Genomic DNA, 20,740 nt, shown 5'->3' with positions numbered 1-20,740 from the left:
TGGGGATGTTCTGCTTAGAGCAAAGAAGGTTGAGAGGAGATTTGATAAGGGTTCAAAAATCATGACAGGTTTAGATAAATAGAGAAACCGTTCCCATTGGCAGGAGGGTCGAGAACCAGAGGACACAGATTTAAGGTGATTGGCAAAAGTACCAAAGCCGACGTGGGGAAAAACTTTTTTTACGCAGAGAGTGGTTATGATCTGGAATACCCTACCTGAAAGGGTGGCAGAGGCAGATTCAATCGTGGCTTTCATAAAGGAATTGGATAGATATTTGAAGGAAAAATTTGCAGGGCTACAGGGAAATACCAGAACAATGGGACTAACTGGATTGCTCTTACAAAGAGCTGGCATTGGCTTGATGGGCCGAATGGCCTCCTTCTGTGCTGTAACGATTCTATGATTCTATTAAAAGCAATTTATTGGTCACATTAGTGTTTTGTTCCTTTGACAGGTTCACGTATGAAATAGCTCCAGTGTTCATCATCATGGAAGAAATCCTTTTGAAGAAAATGTCCACAATGGTTGGATGGTCACACAATGAAGCAGATGGAATTTTTTCACCTGGTAGGTTTGCCAGAAGCATAACAATACCTACTATTATTTTTCTAGTGGGATGTCACAGTCCCAATGTTCCCACTGCCTGCATTGATTTACAATTTCTGTCTGAATAAAGTGTGCACCTACCTGAGCTTTTTTAATTGCCTCAACAGAAGTGTGAATGTAATTTTCAGTTTGGTATTTTAGGGCCAATCCCATTGTTTGGTGAACTAGTGGTGCTAATATAGAGGTGGTATAATCATTATACATTTAATCAAGAACATTTACAGTAAATTGCCCCATAGGCAAGAAGACTAAGATCTCAAATATTCTTTTCCTGCTTTAACAAATTCAGGAGTACCTTAAATATCTTTTCAGATACAGTGGTGTGAGTCACTTCCTTAAGCAGTTTTAATGCTTACTTTTTATAGAAGTTGACTCCCACTGCCCTATATCCACATGTACAATAGAGGGGCCCAAGAGTGTAACAATGAAACTCCCTTGTAATCTGGACCAGGTTTTCAAGTTTTATGTAAGTGTACTCCTTCAATTTTCCAAAGTAGTCTCAATTAATATTGGTTTGAGGCAGAGTTTGGTACTAATCGTAAGCTGTTTTATTCCACAGTAGGTGAAACACACAGAACAACAAAATTGATAAGAGTTGCTTAACACACAGTGTAATTTCTGTTCATATACTATTACAAAAATAAAGAACATTCTAGTAGGTAATTTAACTCAACTTAAAAGCACAATCTCTCTGTTCCTCGTCCAGGACAGAGTTTCATTCCCTTTGCAGCCTTCTGCTGCTCTACTGACTTCTAACACCAAGGTGTGAAGTGACTTTCTGAATAACCAGACATAGCAATTTGTCCATTGTTTAAATTTCAAAATATACTTCATTTCATAGAATTTAAAGATACACACAGTTCAATATAAATATCACAAATCCAAACCAATACAATTCAAACTATTACAATATGTACACAATACAATCCTAATATTACAATTCAAACAGTACATTTCTTATGATTCATGGTGTACAATACAAAGTGGGATGACCTTACACGGGGGCCTTTGCGTAGGTCACACCTTGCTTCAGTGCGTCCCACAGCATGTACTCCTGGATCTTGGAGTGTGCCAGTCTGCAACACTCGGTTGTGGACAGTTCCTTCAGCTGGAAGACCAGCAGATTTCGGTTGGACCAAAAGACCTCCTTCACAGAGTTGATGGTCTTCCAGCCGCAGGTGATAGCTGTCTCGGCGTGTGTGCCGGGGAACAGCCCGTAGAGCACCAGCGTCCTGTGTTATCAAGCTGTTGGGGATGAACCGGGACAGATATCAACGTATCTCTCTCCACATCCTCTGTGCAAAGGGACAGTCCATCTTGTTTGGGTGACTTGAGAGAATCACCTTCCCACCTCATTTGTCTACCTACTGATTCATGTTCCAACTGGGTTGTCTTGGGATGCTAATGGCTTTAGGCAAGTTTTTGCTAAAAAAAAAACACAATTTCAACATAGCTCATGTCCAATTCTTTTCTGTGAAACAATGAAAAATCCCAAACTGTGACATTGGAATATGTCTTTAGTTAAAACTTAGTCAATAAGCAAAAAGATAAAATAGAGTTCACAAATATGCTTGAAAGTGAGATAGCCTCATTTATTTTAAATATGCCATAATTAAATTACAACCAGAAATTTTCCAAATAATAATTCTCCTAAAATGTATTGCATCATATTAATGAGTTACAAGCAATCATAAGAGCAGAGAAAGGCATGTTAACCACAGTGTCGTGGTGATGATGTCCAACAGAATTCTAATATATTAATTACATCAACTTTCTTTGCAAAGGTAAAAGGTACAAGGTACTTTTTATTTATTATCACCCGGTAGGGTGTTAGACACAAATCCATATCCTGCGATTTTTCACAGGTACTTCTGTACATGAGAGGATGGAAAATCAAAGAGGCAGTCACCCCAAGGCATTGGCGTTGCCAAAGAACAGTATTGAAAGAGCCTTGAAGTAGATTCCCAGACTTTGTGAAGCTGAATGCAGCAGGGGAAACTCTTCAAAGGGAAATAAGTTGAAAGAAGAAAATAAATCAACCCAAAAACTACCTTTACATTTGGAAACTGAAAAAAATGTTCAGAATTTATTTTCACATTGGTATGAGAAAGATAGTTGCCATAATATATAGAGGAAAACAAGCAACTGTGGTGTAAATCCTGGCAATGTTGGCATCAAAATCAAAGATGATAGACTGTAAACACATTTTAGTCTCTGTTTTATAGGGGGGGCCATGTCAAACTTGTACAGCATTCTGGTTGCTCGTTACAAACGCTTTCCTGAGGTCAAGACTCAAGGCATAGCCAGCCTTCCCAGGCTGGTTTTATTTACTTCAGAACTTGTAAGTATTTTGAACTGTTAACTAAACCCTTAACTGGAATTTTATCTGGAGACTTTTTAAGATTGAATACTAAGAAAATTGTATGCCCTTAGATGTAATATGGAGCTCTCCCAAAGGCTCATTTGGTAAAAGCACAGGCTAGTGCTGACCATACAGACCAGGAATGTCCCAGGTTCAAATTTTGTTGAGTTGGCTAATCTCAGCCAAGACATTGGTAGGTGGGCACTACAATTGGCTTCAACATTCCTGACATAAAGGGCTCAATTTTAAACTTAAATTATGGGTTTGTTGGGGGCGGGGGATCTGCGAAAATTGCAAAGCGGGTTCAGAAGCCGGCTCCAACCCACCGACTTGCGAGTTTCCCACAGACGCACTTGTGTGCGCGCGGGCGTCCCGAATCTGGAAGTCCTGCCGGCAATTAAAGCCAGCGGGATGATAGTTAAAGAACCAAATGTACCTCATTGAGGTACTTAAGGCACTTTACTTGTGACATAATAGGTAGTTAGAACGATTTTAAAACGTACCTGGGCGGCTTTCCCACGGCTTCTGATTCACGCCAGGTGAAACCATGCCTGAAGGGCCGGATCAGGCAAAAATAAACAAAATAAATTAAATAAAAAAACATTGCACAAAGTTAAAACACAAAATCAACCTACCTTTCCACCCTGCTCCGATGTCAGACGTCCCTCTCAGCCCCCAATGTCTCCCTCTCCCCACCCCCGACCTGCCCCTCTCATCCCTACCCCCAACTTCCGTCTCTCTCTGCGCAAAACCCAGAAAGAACTTTAATCACCATCAATTACATTGCGTGGGAAATGATAAGTTTGTTTTTATTTGGGTTTGCCACCCCGCTATCCTTTCAAAATTGAGCCCAAAGAGTGGAAAAATAAATCAGGGTTTCTGCTGCTCATCACTATCATAGGAACATAGAAATGCAAGAGTTAGTAGAGGTCACGTTGTATATCTGGCTGAAATTAGAGTTTGATGGGCGGTACAATTTATGAAATGACCATTTCCAACAATACTTAAAGGGATTCTCAGCTGCTCCAATTGAGGTGTTTAAGATGATTAACGGATTTGATAGTTTCTCTCTATCGACCCTATTTCCTCTGGTGGGTGAGTCCAGAACAAGGGGGCATAACCTTAGAGTTAGAGATAGACCATTCAGGGGTGATGTCAGAAAACACTCTGTTGCACAAACCAGTGGAAATCTAGAACTCTCTTCCCCAAAAAGCTGTTGAGGCTACATCAATTGAAAATTTCAAAACTGAGATGGATAAATTTTTGTTAGGCAAGGTATTAAGGGTTATGGAACCAAGGCAGGTAGATGGAGTTAAGAGACAGATCAGCCATAATCTAATTGAATGGCAGAACAGGCTTGAGGGGCTGAATGGCCTACTGCTGTTCCTATGTTGTCAGGTAAAGCAGGATGGAGCTTTGGGAGACATTTTTTCTGACAATCACTTGTGTGTTTTACATCTTAATGGATTTGAAAGCTTGCTGCTGCAAGTTCTGCATTCATGCTGCCTGTTGCTTCAGCAATGTTGCATTCAGCTTCTGACAATAAATGCACCCCCCCCCCCTTTAAAATATACTGCAGGTCCTTGACAAGCAGTGGAACTGTCCAATTTTTCTGCCTCCCAATCAGTAAGCTGCATATTGGGAGTAGATTTGATCAGCAAAACTAACATTTACAGGTGTGAGTAAAAATTGGGAATTCTTCTGGTGAACTTATCAACAAAAAGAATTTTACCCCATTAATGTTTAAACATCGTATTCATTACAATTTCCATACAAATCCAACATCTGTTCCTATCACCTTGGAAATCCATGCTACTTATATTCAGGATGGTTTTCCAAGTCAGCAGATAGAAACATTCTATTCTGTATTTTCATCCTGTTTAAATTCCATTTCATAAGGCCAGACCTCTATAGCTGGTAAGTGAGGTAAGTGCAAACCATTAGCCAGGAGTGCATCCATTACATCCGGAAGTGTGTCACAAGAACCTGCTTTTTTCCAGAGTCTATCCTGCAGAGGTCAAAAGAAGATGGTGATGGTTGAAGGAAGAATTTTGATGTGTACAACTGAAATGAGAAGTCCCACTGTAACTTGAAATTTCAAGTTAGTTGTTAATGAACGTGGTTAGGACTGGTTAAAGATGTTTATTTTCCAGTTGAAATAATCAGTTTTCTGTTATTCTTTAGAGCCATTATTCAATCACAAAGGCTGCAGGAGTCCTCGGGTTTGGTACAGACAATGTGTTTCTGGTAAAATGCAATGAGAGGTAATACCCGTAACAGTCTACAATTATAAAATATCCAAAATTACCATATTTTTGTTCTTAGTCACTTAAGAATTTGGAAAGACATCATCAATTTCTGGGAGAGGCTGTTCAATGTACAACCCAGCCATGTTGGCAACTGCAACAAGCTAACAGACTCAGCCACTAAACTGCTGTGGTACAAACATTCTCAAAGCAATTTAAAATCACAAGTGCTTTAATGTTAGTGCTCCTGAAACCTTTGTTTGCTGTACAATACTTCATGGAGCAGTGGAGTATTTCTGGCACATATTTGAAGGAGATTTTTTTTTGAACATTAGCTAAATAAACTAATCAGTCAGACACTGAATGAGCATATAGTGTAGATCTCATTACTGTCATGTCCAGGATAAAGTTCAGCCACAAAACTTACCTTTGTACCTGCTTTTACCTCTTCCCTCTTTGTTATAAAGTTTGGATGACAGGTCAAACATTTTGTAAGACACGCAAAAGCATTTAAAAAAAATAACGCATATTATTGAATTGGTAAGGAACATAAGCACAATTTATCTCCAGCCATTCAGACAGCTCATACTGGGAATTGACTTAACTATGGACATTCGCCTGCCTATTTCATTACTCACCACTTTAGCCATTGTTGTTTAAAATATCAGCAGTGGATATTTCCTTTCTTCTTATAGTCCAACCATTCATGATTCCAAATACAACCCATAATCAATACCTAAATCAGATCTATAAAAAAATAAATATAACTTATTTGCTTATATTCAAAATCTTGACTCAAGGTAATGGGAAATAATTTTTGCTTCAATGGACATAGTGCAAGCCATTATACGTTAGACCACCATTACCTGTCCATAACATACAAAATATAACTAAGTCATCCTATTCATACATGATGTGGAGATGCCGGTGATGGACTGGGGTTGACAATTGTAAACAATTTTACAACACCAAGTTATAGTCCAGCAATTTTATTTTAAATTCACAAGCTTTCGGAGGCTTCCTCCTTCCTACATATTCATACATGCTAAGCAAAATGTAGAGTTATAGCAAACCATTTCTCAGGTCTCAGACTAGAACGTAAGGCTCAGCCCTAAGGGAGAGTTGGAATATTAGAATTTCTTTGGCTGTAGTGACATGTAATCCTAATTATATCCTTACTGGATTTCCTTCCAGTAGAATTGGTCAACATACAGAGGACACAACTGTTCTCTCCAATCAATCATAGAAATTTACAGCACAGAAGGAGGCCATTCAGCCTATCGTGTCTGTGCGGGCCGAAATAGAGATATCCAGCCTAATCCCACTTTCCAGCTCTTGGTCCGTAACCTTGTAGGTTATGGCACTTCAAGTGCATATCCAAGTACTTTTTAAATGCGATGAGGGTTTCTGCCTCTACCACCCTTTCGGGCAGTGAGTTCCAGACCCCCACCACCCTCTGGGTGAAAAAGATTCTCCTCAACTCCCCTCTAACCCTCTACCAATTACTTTAAATCTATGCCACCTGGGTATTGACCTCTCTGCTATGGGAAATAGGTCCTTCCTGTCCACTCTATCTAGGTCCCTCAATTTTATACACCTCAATTAAATCTCCCCTCAGCCTCCTTTGATCCAAAGAAAACAACCCCAGCCTGTCCAGTCTTTCCTCATAGTTAAATTTCTCCAGTCCTGGCAACATCCTCGTAAATCTCCTCTGCACCCTCTCGAGTGCAATCACATCTTTCCTGTAATGTGGAGACCAGAACTGTACGCAGTACTCAAGTTGTGGCCTAATTAGAGTTTTATACAGTTCTAGCATAACCACCCTGCTCTTATATTTTATGCCTTGGCTAATAAAGGAAAGTATCCCGAATGCCTTTTTAATCACCTTATCCACCTATCCTGCTGCCTTTAGGGATTTGTGGACATGCACTCAAAGGTCCCTCTGTTCCTCTACACTTCTCCGTATCCTACCATTTATTTTGTATTCCCTTGCCTTGTTTGCCCTCCCCAAATGCATTACCTCACACTTCTCCTGATTGAATTCCATTTGCCACTTTTCTGCCCACCTGGCCAGTCCACTGATATCCTCCTGCAGTCTACAGCTTTCTTCCTCACTATCCACCACACGGCCAATTTTTGTATCATCTGCAAACTTCTTAATCATGCCCCCTACATTTAAGTCTAAATCATTAATATATACCACAAAAAGCAAGGGACCTCATACTGAGCCCTGCAGAACCCCACTGGAAACAGCTTTCCAGTCACAAAAACACCCGTCAACCATTACCCTTTGCTTCCTGCCACTGAGCCAATTTTGGATCCAACTTGCCACTTTCTCTTGGATCCCATGGGCTTTTACTTTGCTGACCAGTCTGCCACGTGGGACCTAGTCAAAAGCCTTGCTAAAATCCATGTAGACTACGTCAAATGCACTACCCTCATCAACCCTCTTTGTTCCCTCCTCAAAAAATTCAATGAAGTTAGTCAGACACGACCTTAACAATCTTTTCCCAATTCCCCCTACTTAGCTATTCCAAAGTTCTTCACCATGTAGTCTTCAGGAACCATTTCCAGGAATACACAAACCCCTTTGGATGAAGAAGAGTCTTATCGAATATTTTTGCAGATTATTTATTTATTTCCCCCCAATTTATGTCATTTACTCATTCTCCTCTGCTGATTTTTCTCTAGAGACAAATGGATAAGTACCTCATGCTTAGTCCTCAAATGAGATCAGGAAATAACTGGATAATCCAATGTTGTACCACGCAAAGGAAAAATCTCTAATTTTATTGAGCAGTGTAAATATGAACTACATTAAGCTTTTGAATTAGATCTTTATGTATTTCTCTAATTATATTCTTAGAGGGAAGATCATTTCAGCTGAATTAGAAGCAAGAATTATTGAAGCTAAACAAAAGGTTTGTGACTTTTATGAAAGTGAATCAAAACTTATTTTTGCTGTTATTGTTTTCTTTAATATAAAATGTAAGAAACTGAATCTGCAACTAAAATCATTTTTATGTTTAGTTAATGTAAATACTATGGGTGTATCTTCTTTTGGTGAATAAAGGGTTAATTGATCTGTTTTTATTTACATTAACGGATCCAAATCAAGATGGTAGGTGTGTTCAATTTTGCTGCGGATGAGTTTATGCAATACAAATTTGGTAGTGAATGTGAACAAATGTTCCTTTTATACTTTTCAATTAGGCTTTCTATAATCCAGCCATGGAGTACACACTACTTGTATGTAATGGTTCAATTAAAATATAGAAAATGGCAATTCACCCACAAGACTAAAAAAAGGGATTGCCTTCTCCCAGTTTAAGAGATGCTGTTCCTCAGGCAACAGGATACACTCCATTCCTTAATTACAGAAAACTCAATGGATCAAACGATGCACATAACTGGGCAATATAAGAGGAAACGTAGCAGCATGGACAGAAGGTTGGTTGACAAACAGAAAACAGAGATTTAGGGTTAATAATGTTGCTCAATTTGGAGAAGGGTTGGAAGTGGTGCTCCCCAGGGGGTCAATGTTAGGTCCACTTTATCTATGTAATTCTGTGTAACTTTTCTTCACACTGTGTACAGAGATGATTTACACTGGAGAACTCAATCTGGAATTTGCTGATAACACAAAGATAGGAATTTGACGAACAGTAAGGAGGACTGTAAAAGACTTCAGGAAGACATAGCTAGGTTAGCAGACTAGGCATGATGTAGAGATGCCGGTGATGGACTGGGGTGGACAAATGTAAGGACTTGCACAACACCAGGTTATAGTCCAACAGTTTTATTTTAAATCACAAGCTTTCGGAGCTTTCCTCCTTCGTCAGGCGAGTGAATAGGCAAATGCAATTTAATGTGAAAGGTGAAGTAATACCATTTGGGAGGAAGAAAAGGGAATGGAAGTACACACTCAAAAGGAAAAAATACTGAAGGGTGTGGATGAATTCCCTGAAAGCACAAGTGCAGCAGATAAAGCCATAAAAAGGTAAACAGCATTTGGGGTTTCATAAATAAAAGTGTAGAATACAGAGCAAAGTGTAGAATACAGAGCAAAGAAGTAATGTTAAATGTGTACAAAACTTTACTTCAGCTGTAGTTCGAGTATTCAGTGAAGTTTTTTGCACCCTAGTATGGGAAGATATTAAAGTATTAAAGCCATAGAGAGAGTCCAATGTAGATTCACTGGAATGATGCCAAGGATGATAAACTATAATGAGAACAGATTTAATATACTAGAACTATTTACTCTAGAGCAATGGAGATTACAAGCAAATTTAATAGATATTTTCAAATTATGAAGGCGAGGAAAGGACGTTTTCCTCTGATTGCGGAGTCAGTGATGAGGGGATCATCAATTAAAATTTGTCAATCAGAGAGTAAAGAGAGAGGTTAGGAGACTTTTTTTCATGTGGTTGTTGGAGCAAGGAAAGATTTGCCACAGGGAGTTGTTTAGGTAGAAACCATTGCATTTATTTATACCAAAACTGGACATCTGTGAGACACTGTGAGCCATCAGCAGCAGCAGAATTGTATTCCAGCACAATCTGTAACCTCATGGCCCGGCATATTCCTCACTCTACCATTACCAAAAAGCCAGGGGATCAACCCTGGTTCAATGAGGAGTGTAGAAGAGCATGCCAGGAGCAGCACCAGGCGTACCTAAAAATGAGATGCCAACCTGGTGAAGCTACAACACAGGATTACATACATGCTAAACAGCGGAAGCAACATGCTATAGACAGAGCTAAGCAACTCCACAACCAACGGATCAGATCAAAGCTCTGCAGTCCTGCCACATCCAGTCATGAATGGTGTTGGAAAATTAAACTAACGGGAGGAGGAGGTTCTGTAAACATCCCTATCCTCAATGATGGCAGAGTCCAGCACGTGAGTGCAAAAGACAAGGCTGAAGTGTTCACAACATCTTCAGCCAGAAGTGCCGAGTGGATGATCATTTTGGCCTCCTCCCAATATCCCCACCATCACAGAAGCCAGTCTTCAGCCAATTCGATTCACTCCACGTGATATCAAAAAAAGGTTGAGTGCACTGGATACAACAAAGGCAATGGGCCCCGAAACATCCCAGTAGTGCTGAAGACTTGTGCTCCAGAACTAGCCACGCCTCTAGCCAAGTTGTTCCAGTACAGCTACAAAACTGGCATCTATCCGACAATGTGGAAAATTGCCCAGGTATGACCTGTCCACAAAAAGCAGGACAAATCCAATCCAGCCAATTACCGCCCCATCAGTCTACTCTCAATCATCAGCATAGTGATGGAAGGTGTCGTCTACAGTGCTATCAAGCGGCACTTACTCACCAATAACCTGCTCAATGATGCTCAGTTTGGGTTCAGCCAGGACCACTCTGCTCCAGACCTCATTACAGCCTTGGTCCAAACAGGGACAAAAGAGCTGAATTCCAGAGGTGAGGAGAGAGTGACTGCCCTTGACATCAAGGCAGCATTTGACCGAGTGTGGCACTAAGGTAGTAAAATTGAAGTCAATGGGAATCAGGGGGAAAACTCTCCAGTGGCTGGAGTCATACCTAGCACAAAGGAAGGTGGTAGTGGTTGTTGGAGGACAATCATCTCAGCCCCAGGACATTGCTGCAGGAGTTCCTCAAGGCAGTGTCCTGGGCCCAACCATCTTCAGCTGCTTCATCAATGACCTTCCCTCCATCATAAGGTCGGAAATGGGGATGTTCGCTGATGATTGCACGGTGTTCAGTTGCATTCGCAACCCCTCAGATAATGAAGCAGTCCGTGCCCCCATGCAGCAAGACCTGGACAACATCCAGGCTTGGGCTGATAAGTGGCAAGTAACATTTGCGCCAGAGAAGTGCCAGGCAATGACCATCTCCAACAAAAGAGAGAGTCTATCTACCTACCCTTGACATTCAACGGCATTACCATCGCCGAATCCCCCACCATCAACATCACACACTACCAGCCACATAAATATTGCGACTACAAGAGCAGGTCAGAGGCTGGGTATTCTGTGGCCAGTGACTCACCTCCTGACTCCCCAAAGTCTTTCCACCATCTTCAAGGCAAAGGTTAGGAGTGTGATGGAATACTCTCCACTTGCCTGGATGAGCGCAGCTCCAACAACACTCAAGAAGCTCAACACTATCCAGGACAAAGTAGCCCACTTGATTGGCACCCCATCCACAACCCTAAACATGCACTCCCTTCACCACCAGCGCACTGTGGCTGCAGTGTGTACCATCTACAGGATGCACAGGAGCAACTCGCCAAGGCTTCTTCGACAGCACCTCCCAAACCCACGACCTCTACCACCTAGAAGGACAAGAGCAGCAGGCACATGGGAATGACACCACCTGCATGTTCCCCTCCAAGTCACACACCATCCCGACTTGGAAATATATCGCTGTTACTTCATCGTCGCTGGGTCAAAATCCTGGAATTCCCTACCTAACAGCACTGTGGGAGAACCTTCACCACATGGACTGCAGTGGTTCAAGAAGACAGCTCACCACCACCTTCTCAAGGGCAATTAAGGATAGGCAATAAATGCTGGCCTCGCCAGTGACATCCGCATCCCATGAATGAATTTTTAAAAATTGGATAAATATTTTGAAGTAGAGGTAGATACAGGACTATGGGGAGAGAGCGGGGTAGGTTTGGATTGTTCCAGCAAACAGTAAGCACAGATACAATGGGATGAATTGCCTCCTTTTGTGCTGCAAAATTCTATGGTGTATAATATTGGGTTCTTTGAGCTGATACAAAAGGGGAACTCTTGGGAGAGGGGTGCAGGAAAGGATGTAATTGATAGTGTGATCATGTTGTAAGTGGTGGAAGATGGTTGGGTTGACAGGACTTTTCACTGCGACCACCTCATTTCCAGTGCTTCTGCTCACACCCCTCACCTTTTCACACCCATGACAGAGTCCCTCCTGTCCTCACTTGCTAGCCCACCAACCTCCTCCTTCACCAAATCAACTTCTCTTTTTCCCACCATCTACAAATGATTCCAACAGCAAGCACCTTCCTCTGCCCTCCCTTCTCTGCTTTCTGGAGGGACAATTTCCTCTGGAACATCCTTATTCACTTTGACTTCCAGATGCCCTTTCTCTGGGAGTTTCCCAAACAATAACAACAGATGCATCATCTGTTCATTCACCTCTTCCCACACCATTGTCCAGAACTCCAAAGATTCCTTCCAAAGGACACAGGACAATGTACTTCCTCCAATCTAGTACGCTATATTCAAACTTAATGTTTTATAATGGTAGACTAAACATAGTCTAGGTGACAGCCTAGCCACAAGTGTGACTGACTTTTCTGTGCTTCACCACATAATGCAAACTTTCATTCCCACTCTGACATTTATCCCTTTAAGCTTTCAATGCTGTTGCAACCAAGCTGAACACAAGCCGAAGGAACAGTATCTCATCTTTCTCCTGGGCACTATGTAGCCTTCTGATCTGAGCATTCATCTAAATTACTTCAGACTCAGCTATATCTCCCATTTCCTGTGCAGCTGAGAGAGTGTTAGAGATATGGGGGCCAATTTTCGGATGGTCGAGCGGGTGCATTGGGGGCTCCTAAATGGCGGAATCCTGGAGCGGGTTCAGAGCCCGGCTCCAACCTGCTGACTTCCGGGTTCCCCAGCTACACATTCGGGTGCACGCGCAGCTCCCACATACGGGACTCCCACCGGCAATTAAAGCCGGCAGGATGTTACGTCACATATTTATTTAAATACTTGAGGTACTTGACAGACCTCATTGATAGGAGATTTTGGCAGGGGTGCAATTTTGAAGGATCCTCAGCATGTTTCCCATGCTGTGGGAAACACTCCTTGTTGGAGCAGACGTGTTTCAGTCAGCAGCCAGTGGGAGATGCAAAGGATTATTTGACAGTTGGGGGGAATACCTCATTTATTGCAGCAGGGCACGCTGTCACTTCAGACAAAGTTTTGGCTGCAACACCTTTGTCTTTCCACTCAAAATTCTTAATTTATACCCAAAACTCTGCTGCGCAAACACACTTACCTACTTTGCAGACCCCCTCAAACTCACACTGTCAGGATGGGGGGCCCGACGGACAGGCAATCGAAGGTGCAGCTTAGTTCAAGAGCCTCCTGCTCCGCGTCTGTGAGGACGACCTGATATTGCGGCCCCCCTCCAGTCTTCGCCCTCTCCCGTGCATTCTGGGCTCTCCTATAAGGGTAGAAAGTAGAGAGGCGTGAGTGAGGGGTGACGACGTGGCCAACTGCTGAATGCATTGGTTTGGATGAGGCTGACCATGAAAGAGATGCATCAGAGGGCGAGTATGAGACAGAGCCATGACATTGTATGAGAATTGGGTTGATTGGTAGTGGTGGGATAAGTAAGTGCATGTAAGTTGAGGATGAGGTTTGAGTGGGTGTGAGGAGTGATGTGATAGACTAGTGTTGGCAGTGCAGAAGGAGTTGTGGGGTGGGGGCAGTAACGTGGAAGACGGAGTGTGGGAGAATAAGTAAGCGTACTCACTTTGGTTTCCAGCATTTTCAGTTTACATTTCATCTCTTGCAAATGTAGGATTTTTTAAATCTTCAATTTGGCCCATTTTATTGCCATTTTCCTTGTGGATCCTTTCACATTTTGGGACATTTATTTTTATGGCCTGTAAAAGGATTTTGTTTTCATTTTTATTATGATATTGCTATATCATTAAATTAAACTTTTAAAAGGTTAATTCACAAAGCTAGCAGACTTGCATTCTAGACTGTTGCTATAGTAATTGGAAATATTAATTGAGAAACAATTGTAATTCATTGACTTCAATCCCTGGCACTTCATGGCATGGTGATAGAATGGCTTCCGGTAGATCGACCCTGAGACTGTTTCTTTTTTAATACTCCCATAGCATTTAAACAATGGGAAAACCCTAGGGGTCTGTTCGATAAAATGCTTATACCATTGAGAAAAAAACATCTCCAGCCATCGACATTAACTGAAAACAAAAAAAATCATTTGTCAGTGGAAGACCCCTTGTGAGTTAATTAAATCAAAAAAGCTTTCGTTGATATGCAGGCCTCGGAAAGTAATAGAAAGGGATCTCTCTCTCTCTGGTCAGGCAAAGAATCCTGGCTGGGCATATGAATGCACACTGTATAACAGAAATGATAGAGTCAGTTAGCTTAGGGACAACTAACCTGAAAGCGAATTTTTACCTAGAATGGTGGTAAACTTGCCAAATACTGTACTTGAAAAATGCAAGTACAAAGTGTTCAGTTGCTCTTACATTATCAACAGTTGGAAATAGAAGCAGGAAATGAAAAAAAAAGTGCAGAGGTATTCTGTATAAAAAAAAGTTAGTATTAGACAAAAATGGTGCAGTGGTTATTTAATGTACAGATAATTACTTTTATAGTTCTTCTTAGAATGAGGAATAATAGGAAGTTAATTGACATTGCTGTGAAAATGTTATTCTGTTCATTTCTGTATTTTATGTAAAATAATCCAGTTTGTTGGTTTACAATCATGCTTCGTCTTGCTAGAATGCTTTTCAATCTGTCTTCAGTAATGACAGGAGAATTACATCACATAGTATACAGAACAAAAGATAATGGCAGCAAAGGTGCACTGCAGATTGTAAAGGATGTGAGGTCCATTTATGAGAATCACCAATAATATAAAACCCACGAAATTTGTAATAGATTCTTTCCCATACAATTTCACTGCCTTAATTATTTGTACTTTCGTTTATTCTCACTTGAAAAGAAAATTGTTGACACTGTGACACTATTGTAACTACTTAATAATTCACACAGGCACAACAAAACATAAAAGGTCATCAATTTCTATTCCTGATAGCAGAATTCCTCCCAAGACTTTGAAGAGTGACTTTAAGCAAGAGCTGGCATCACTAATGCTGCATGGTTACTGGCAAGGCTGCAGTAAATTACCCAGTGTTAGCATTGTCCAATTCAACATAAGAGAGTTAAAGGTAGGCAGCAACAAAGACAGCTTGCTTACACTAAAATACAAAGAAAAACTTGCATTTTTACTTTATACAGCAGTTTATCATGTCGCTTAGAAGTATATCAAAGTGATTCACATACAATCAGTTGCTTTCAAGTGTAGTGACTGTTGTTAACATGGTAGTGATTTGTACAGATCAAGATCCCATAAACTGCAATAAGATCATTGGCTTGTTAATCTGTTTTTGGTGGTGTTGGTTGTGAGAGGAATGTTGGACAGGACATTGGGAGAACTCTGCGCCCTTTTTCAAAAAGTGCAATGAAGCCCATTCCCCTTCTAGAAAAGAGTGCACTGAGATGCAATATATGAATGTCAGTGAACCTACAACAAACTAACATGACTTTTCCTCCACTTTATATCATAACACAAAGTATAATAAAATAGCAATTTTCTGTCTTGACATACAAGATTAGCCAGTCAATGACCACACCACAACTGTGGCCATTTTTTGTAAAGGCTTATCGTTTTGGGTTAGATTTTTCCATGGGGGGTGGGGGGAAGGCACAAATGCATTGGGACTGCACTGTCTTGGTTCTCAACTGTCTCTTGTCTTGCAGCCCTTGACTCAGGTGCAAGAGTGCTACCACTGAGCCAAGTCTGACACTTACAAGAGGTTTGCAGTCGACCATTGAAACTTTCTGATAAATGAGTTCTATTTAATTTGCTTCTACAGTTTCTGTTTCATTCTTCAGGCACGAAGGCAGTGATGCGGCTACAACACGTGCCCAAAGCAGAAGGCCCAAATCCTGCCTGAAATTGGGACCTGGGCCTCATTAATATTAATTGGACGAGCTACCGGAGCCTGTCGCACCTCCACAGGCAGCTTGCCCATTTGTAGAAATTAATATTTGTCTCGCCAGCAGTGGCCTGATGGTAAATCTTGGGAGGGGGCAATCGGGATACAATGGAGTCAGGGGAGCTCTCCTACTCTCCTGCCTCTACAACAACATTTTCTGAAATTTTAAAAATAATCTTACCTATTGTTGGAGGCAGGAGCCGAAGAATGTGGAGCAGAGCAGACCTGGGACTTACTCCACTCTGTGATATATAATTTCTGCAAGGGGGCCTAAAACAGGCATTAGGCCCCACATTTACATATGTGAGGAACCTAACACCTGTTTTAGATGGCTGCTAGGGACGCCCGAAAACTGACCTGGCCCAATTTCGGGTCAAATGTTTCTCAGTCGTCCTTGGGCCTTGTTGCAACTGTTTTATGCCCGTAAGGTGGGTACAATGAAATCCAGTTTCTACCCCTATTTGTCTACTCACTCTGATAATTTTATGTGCGTCAACTAGAAACCAACCTAAAATGAAAATCTGACTAAATCCACAATAAAAATATGCTTTCAATAGTACAGCAGTAGCCATTTGATTTAAAGCTATATGTAACATATATTCAAAAAGCAAGGAGCTAATAATAGTTTTTCTTACAGGGCTTTGTTCCTTTGTATGTCAATGCTACAGCTGGAACTACTGTATACGGAGCTTTTGATCCCCTCAATGATATTGCAGACATATGTGAAAAACACAGCCTTTGGCTGCATGTTGACGTAAGTATCGTTCAAATTCAATGGGATTAAACACAATGGTGTGAAGTTTTAATAACATAATGCGCTCACTGTTAACATGAAAAAAGGAAGTGTACTTGTGTTGGAAAGCTAATAGAAAGCAGTGACTCATGCTATGGTTCCATTCCAGTACTGCTCCAAGCAGCCATTTTCCATGTGTGAATTTGGGTGACAGCAATTGTTGGCAGGCAATTCTATCGTGATTGACACAGTGGATTCCAATTCTATCCGCCCTGACATGCATACATTTTTCAACAGAGATCACTGATTGTGACCAGGAAAAGGAACCCTGATTTATTTTTCCTCTCCCTGATCCGGTCACACTGTGCCCAATTGCAGAAATCCAACTGCCATTCTTCAGCTGCGATAAACTGACTCAACACAGAGCAGGGATTAAACTGGGGTCTTCCTGGGCTGTTTCAGTCAACAGCAAACCGCGTGATGCCTTTACACACTGAATCAATAGACTAGAGTTCTTTGTATTATGTTTAAGTAGAAAGCATGGCTAGTGACAAAATAAAAGCTGAAAATAAACTGTGGGCTTGATTTTCCAGTGAAGTATCGGGTGCGTTGGGGGTGGGGGGGCTCCGAAAATCGCAGAAATCCCGAGCAGGTTCGGAATCCGGCTCCAACTCGCAGACTTCCGGGTTCCTCACTGACGTGTCTGGGTGTGCGCGCACCTCCCGAATGCGGAAGTCCCACCGGCAATTAAAGCCGGCGGGATGATAGTTAAGAGACTTATTTAGATACTTGAAGTTCTTGAAGTTCTTAATTTTGTCCACATTAAGGCAGGGGTCTGATTTTTAAACATCCCCAGCGTGATTACCATGCTGTGGGGAACACTCCATGTTCTACCAGACGTGTTTCAGCCAACGGCCAGTGGGACATTCAAATACTTGTTTGACAAGAAAGGTGAGTCCTTGCTGCAGGGCACTCAGTTCTTCCACACAAACTTTTGGCTGCGAGACCTTTGTGTTTTCACTGAAAGTTCTTTCTTCCCACTCACAATTCTTCTGTTCAAACATATTTAACAACTTTTCAGACCCCCTCAAACTCACACCATCAGGATGGGGGGCGCCATGGCTGCATTTACCACTACATCCGAGGACGAGCAACATCACCAGCCTCGCCAGGCACGGCGTCCACTTCCGCCATTTGTAGCTCCACAACACAGTGCTCCGCCACAGGCACCTGCACAAGAGCACAGAGGGCACCAACAGAGAGAGTGACGTAGCAGGAGGCACTACCCTCGTCACAGGGTCTACAGACCGAGGCTCGGTTTCCTGGACCTCTCTGAGGAGCAATGCATACGGAGGCTCAGAGTCAGTCGCCAGGTAGTTGCAGACATCTGCAGCCTCCTTCATGCCGAGCTGCTCCCAGCTGGGCCGAGCTGCATCTTATTACCCGTCGCAGTCAAAGTCACCGCTGCCCTCAATTTCTTCACCTCCGGACCATTCCAGGGTGCACCGGGGACTCTCAGTCATCTGCACACAAGTGCATAAGGCAGGTCACCAACGGCTTGTTTCGCAGAGCCTCGCCTTCCCTATAGACGACCTCAGCCAGATGAAGAGGGCAGGGGCTGGCTTCCCATGGGTGCAGGCTGTAATTGATTGCACCCATATAGCAATATGAGCACCTCCACACGAGCCAGGACTGTTCAACAACTGAAAGGGGCATCATTCCATCAACACTCAGCTCGTTTGTGACCACCGCAAAAGATTCCTTCACGTATGTGCCAGATTCCCTGACAGCTGTCACAATTCCTTCATCCTGAGGGAATCCAACATCCCGCTCCTCTTCCACGCACCGAACAGCCTTAAGGGCTGGCTGACGGGGACAAGGGACACCCCCTGCACACGTGGCTCATGACACCTCTGAGGGACCCCATCACCGAGCAACAGCGTCGATATAACGACAGCCACATCGTCACCAGGTCTACAATTGAGCATGCTATAGGGCTGCTCAAGCTGCGATTTAGGGGCCTTGATCATTCTGGGGGAGCACTTCAATACGCACAAGACAGAGTTGTAGGCATTATCGTCGTGAGTTGTGCCCTGCACAACATGGCACAACAGAGAGGGGTACCACTTGAGGAGGCCCCATCCACATCTGCCACCCATATTGAGGAGGAGGAGGAGGAGGAGGAGGAACCCATGGGCAGAGCAGTGGGTTACCTGGCTATTAGTGAGGCCAGGGAGTCACTGATATATGATTAGTTCTCCTAACATCAGAATGTGTTAAGAGTCCAGTTGTCACACTACCTGGAAAGAGCAGCGCCCACACCAGGCAGCCCACCCCTCCCTGTACAAAACAGTCCTGCAATTACACATACACCCACTGTAAAATGACCCAATGTGTGGCATCAAGGTGAACCTCATGATAAGGACCCTATCACAAAAGCCAGTCAAGAATGGGCAAGACATGGCAGCAGTGGGGACAATCATAACATTTAATGTCACTTTAACAAAAAGCAAATATAAATGAAAAACATGACAGTCTGTCAAACACCCTTGTGCACACCCGTCGTGCTCCCAAAACCTTCGCCATTCTCTTCCAACTACTCCTACGTGGCGCATCCCCTGTGGCTGCAGTAGAGGTAGTGGCAGGTTGCTCATGTTCATACCCTGACTACTTAGATGCTTTGGGCCTACACCGTCTGGGTTTTGGTGCTGATGAGGGCCCCTCCAAAGCCTGCTCCGCCTGCATCTGTGCAGGGGCAGACTCGGCCACCTGGAGAGGGTACTGGTTGGGAGAGGGGCAACGGGTGAGACGTGGGAGCGCTTTGAGTGGCGTTCCCACTTCCATGTCCCTTTTCTCCATCATCCCTGCGCTGGGCCAGGCCCACATCACTCCTACCATCCTGCTGGAGAACAGTGTGGTGGACATGTGTGATGCGTTGGAAGGCCAGTGCTAGTGTATCTGTTTAAGGCGGCAGAATGTTGTTCACCCTGAGTCTGAACGGTCGTTGTCAGGGCCTGAACGGACTCATTTGTGAGCCGTGCTTGAAGCTCAACGGAGACTAGCCTTCTCTCCATCGCAGACATTCCCGCACTTAACTGCGACGCTATCTCAGACAGTTGCTCACGTCCCTGCGTCACTATCGCAGAGATCCCCTCCCTGTGCCACCATTCCACTCATGCAGGAGTTGGACACCTCCATCCTCTGCACTATTGTGGAGAGTGCACTTGGCACCTGTTCCAGTACGTCGCGAATGTGCTGCTGTCCCTCGATCATTCTCCTTTTAAAGGATGGCCCTGGGGTTCAGCTTCTGCATCCAGCTGAGCAGAGCCTGGAGAGGAGTGGTCCCACTGGCACGGACTTTCCACAGCTGCCCCTGCCACCAGTGTCTGCTCGTGCTCACTTGTGTGTGGTGACTCACCAGGTGCCAACCCAACTAACTGAGTACTAGGACCCACCGAGGTGTGAGTATCTGCGCTGGTGGATGGCTCGCTAAGATGTGACGGTGCCCCCTCGGAGGCCAGCAGGTCCTCTGAGGAATCGCCCTCTGCCGTCACAGCAATCGTTGAAGGCCCTGTAAGAGAACAGAAGGCAATATTAAGCATCATCACAGATATGTTATGTTGCGATGAGCTTACTGAGGTGTTGAACATGGCAAGGCATTGTTAACATCAATTCATATTGTGCGTGTTGAATGTTAAAGTTGTGTCACCAGATGTTTGTGGTCTGCCAGTCTCAGCGACCCCGACGGACAGGCACTCGAGGGTGCGGCTGAGTGCCAGCGCCTCCTGCTCCGCATCTGTGAGGACCACTGGCCCCCCTCCAGTCCTCACCTCTCCCGTTCATTTTGCCCTCTCTTCTACAAGGGGAGAAAGAACAGACGTGTGAGTGAGTGATGGTGAAGTGGCCAACCGATGAATGTATTGCTTTGGGTGAGGCTGACGGTGGAAGAGGTGCATTAGAGGGTGAGTATGAGACAGAGCCATCACAT

The 20,740-nt window shown here is 43.3% G+C and overlaps 1 protein-coding gene across 1 annotated transcript in view; it reads left to right on the top strand.

Annotated features, from left to right (window-relative positions):
• The window catches only part of gad3 (glutamate decarboxylase 3), a 55,345-nt gene that overhangs the window by 17,566 nt on the left and 17,039 nt on the right, over window positions 1-20,740 (top strand). The window contains exons 5-9 of the mRNA XM_067995767.1: window positions 455-567; window positions 2,832-2,947; window positions 5,153-5,232; window positions 8,081-8,135; window positions 16,657-16,773. Of these exons, the coding sequence (XP_067851868.1) occupies window positions 455-567; window positions 2,832-2,947; window positions 5,153-5,232; window positions 8,081-8,135; window positions 16,657-16,773 (481 nt within the window). The remainder of the gene's footprint in view (window positions 1-454; window positions 568-2,831; window positions 2,948-5,152; window positions 5,233-8,080; window positions 8,136-16,656; window positions 16,774-20,740) is intronic.

This window comes from Heptranchias perlo, chromosome 2 (genome assembly GCF_035084215.1).
Source record: "Heptranchias perlo isolate sHepPer1 chromosome 2, sHepPer1.hap1, whole genome shotgun sequence".
NCBI lineage: Eukaryota > Metazoa > Chordata > Chondrichthyes > Hexanchiformes > Hexanchidae > Heptranchias > Heptranchias perlo.
Note: the sequence above shows the minus strand (reverse complement) of the source record. Positions and strands in the feature narration are given on the sequence as shown.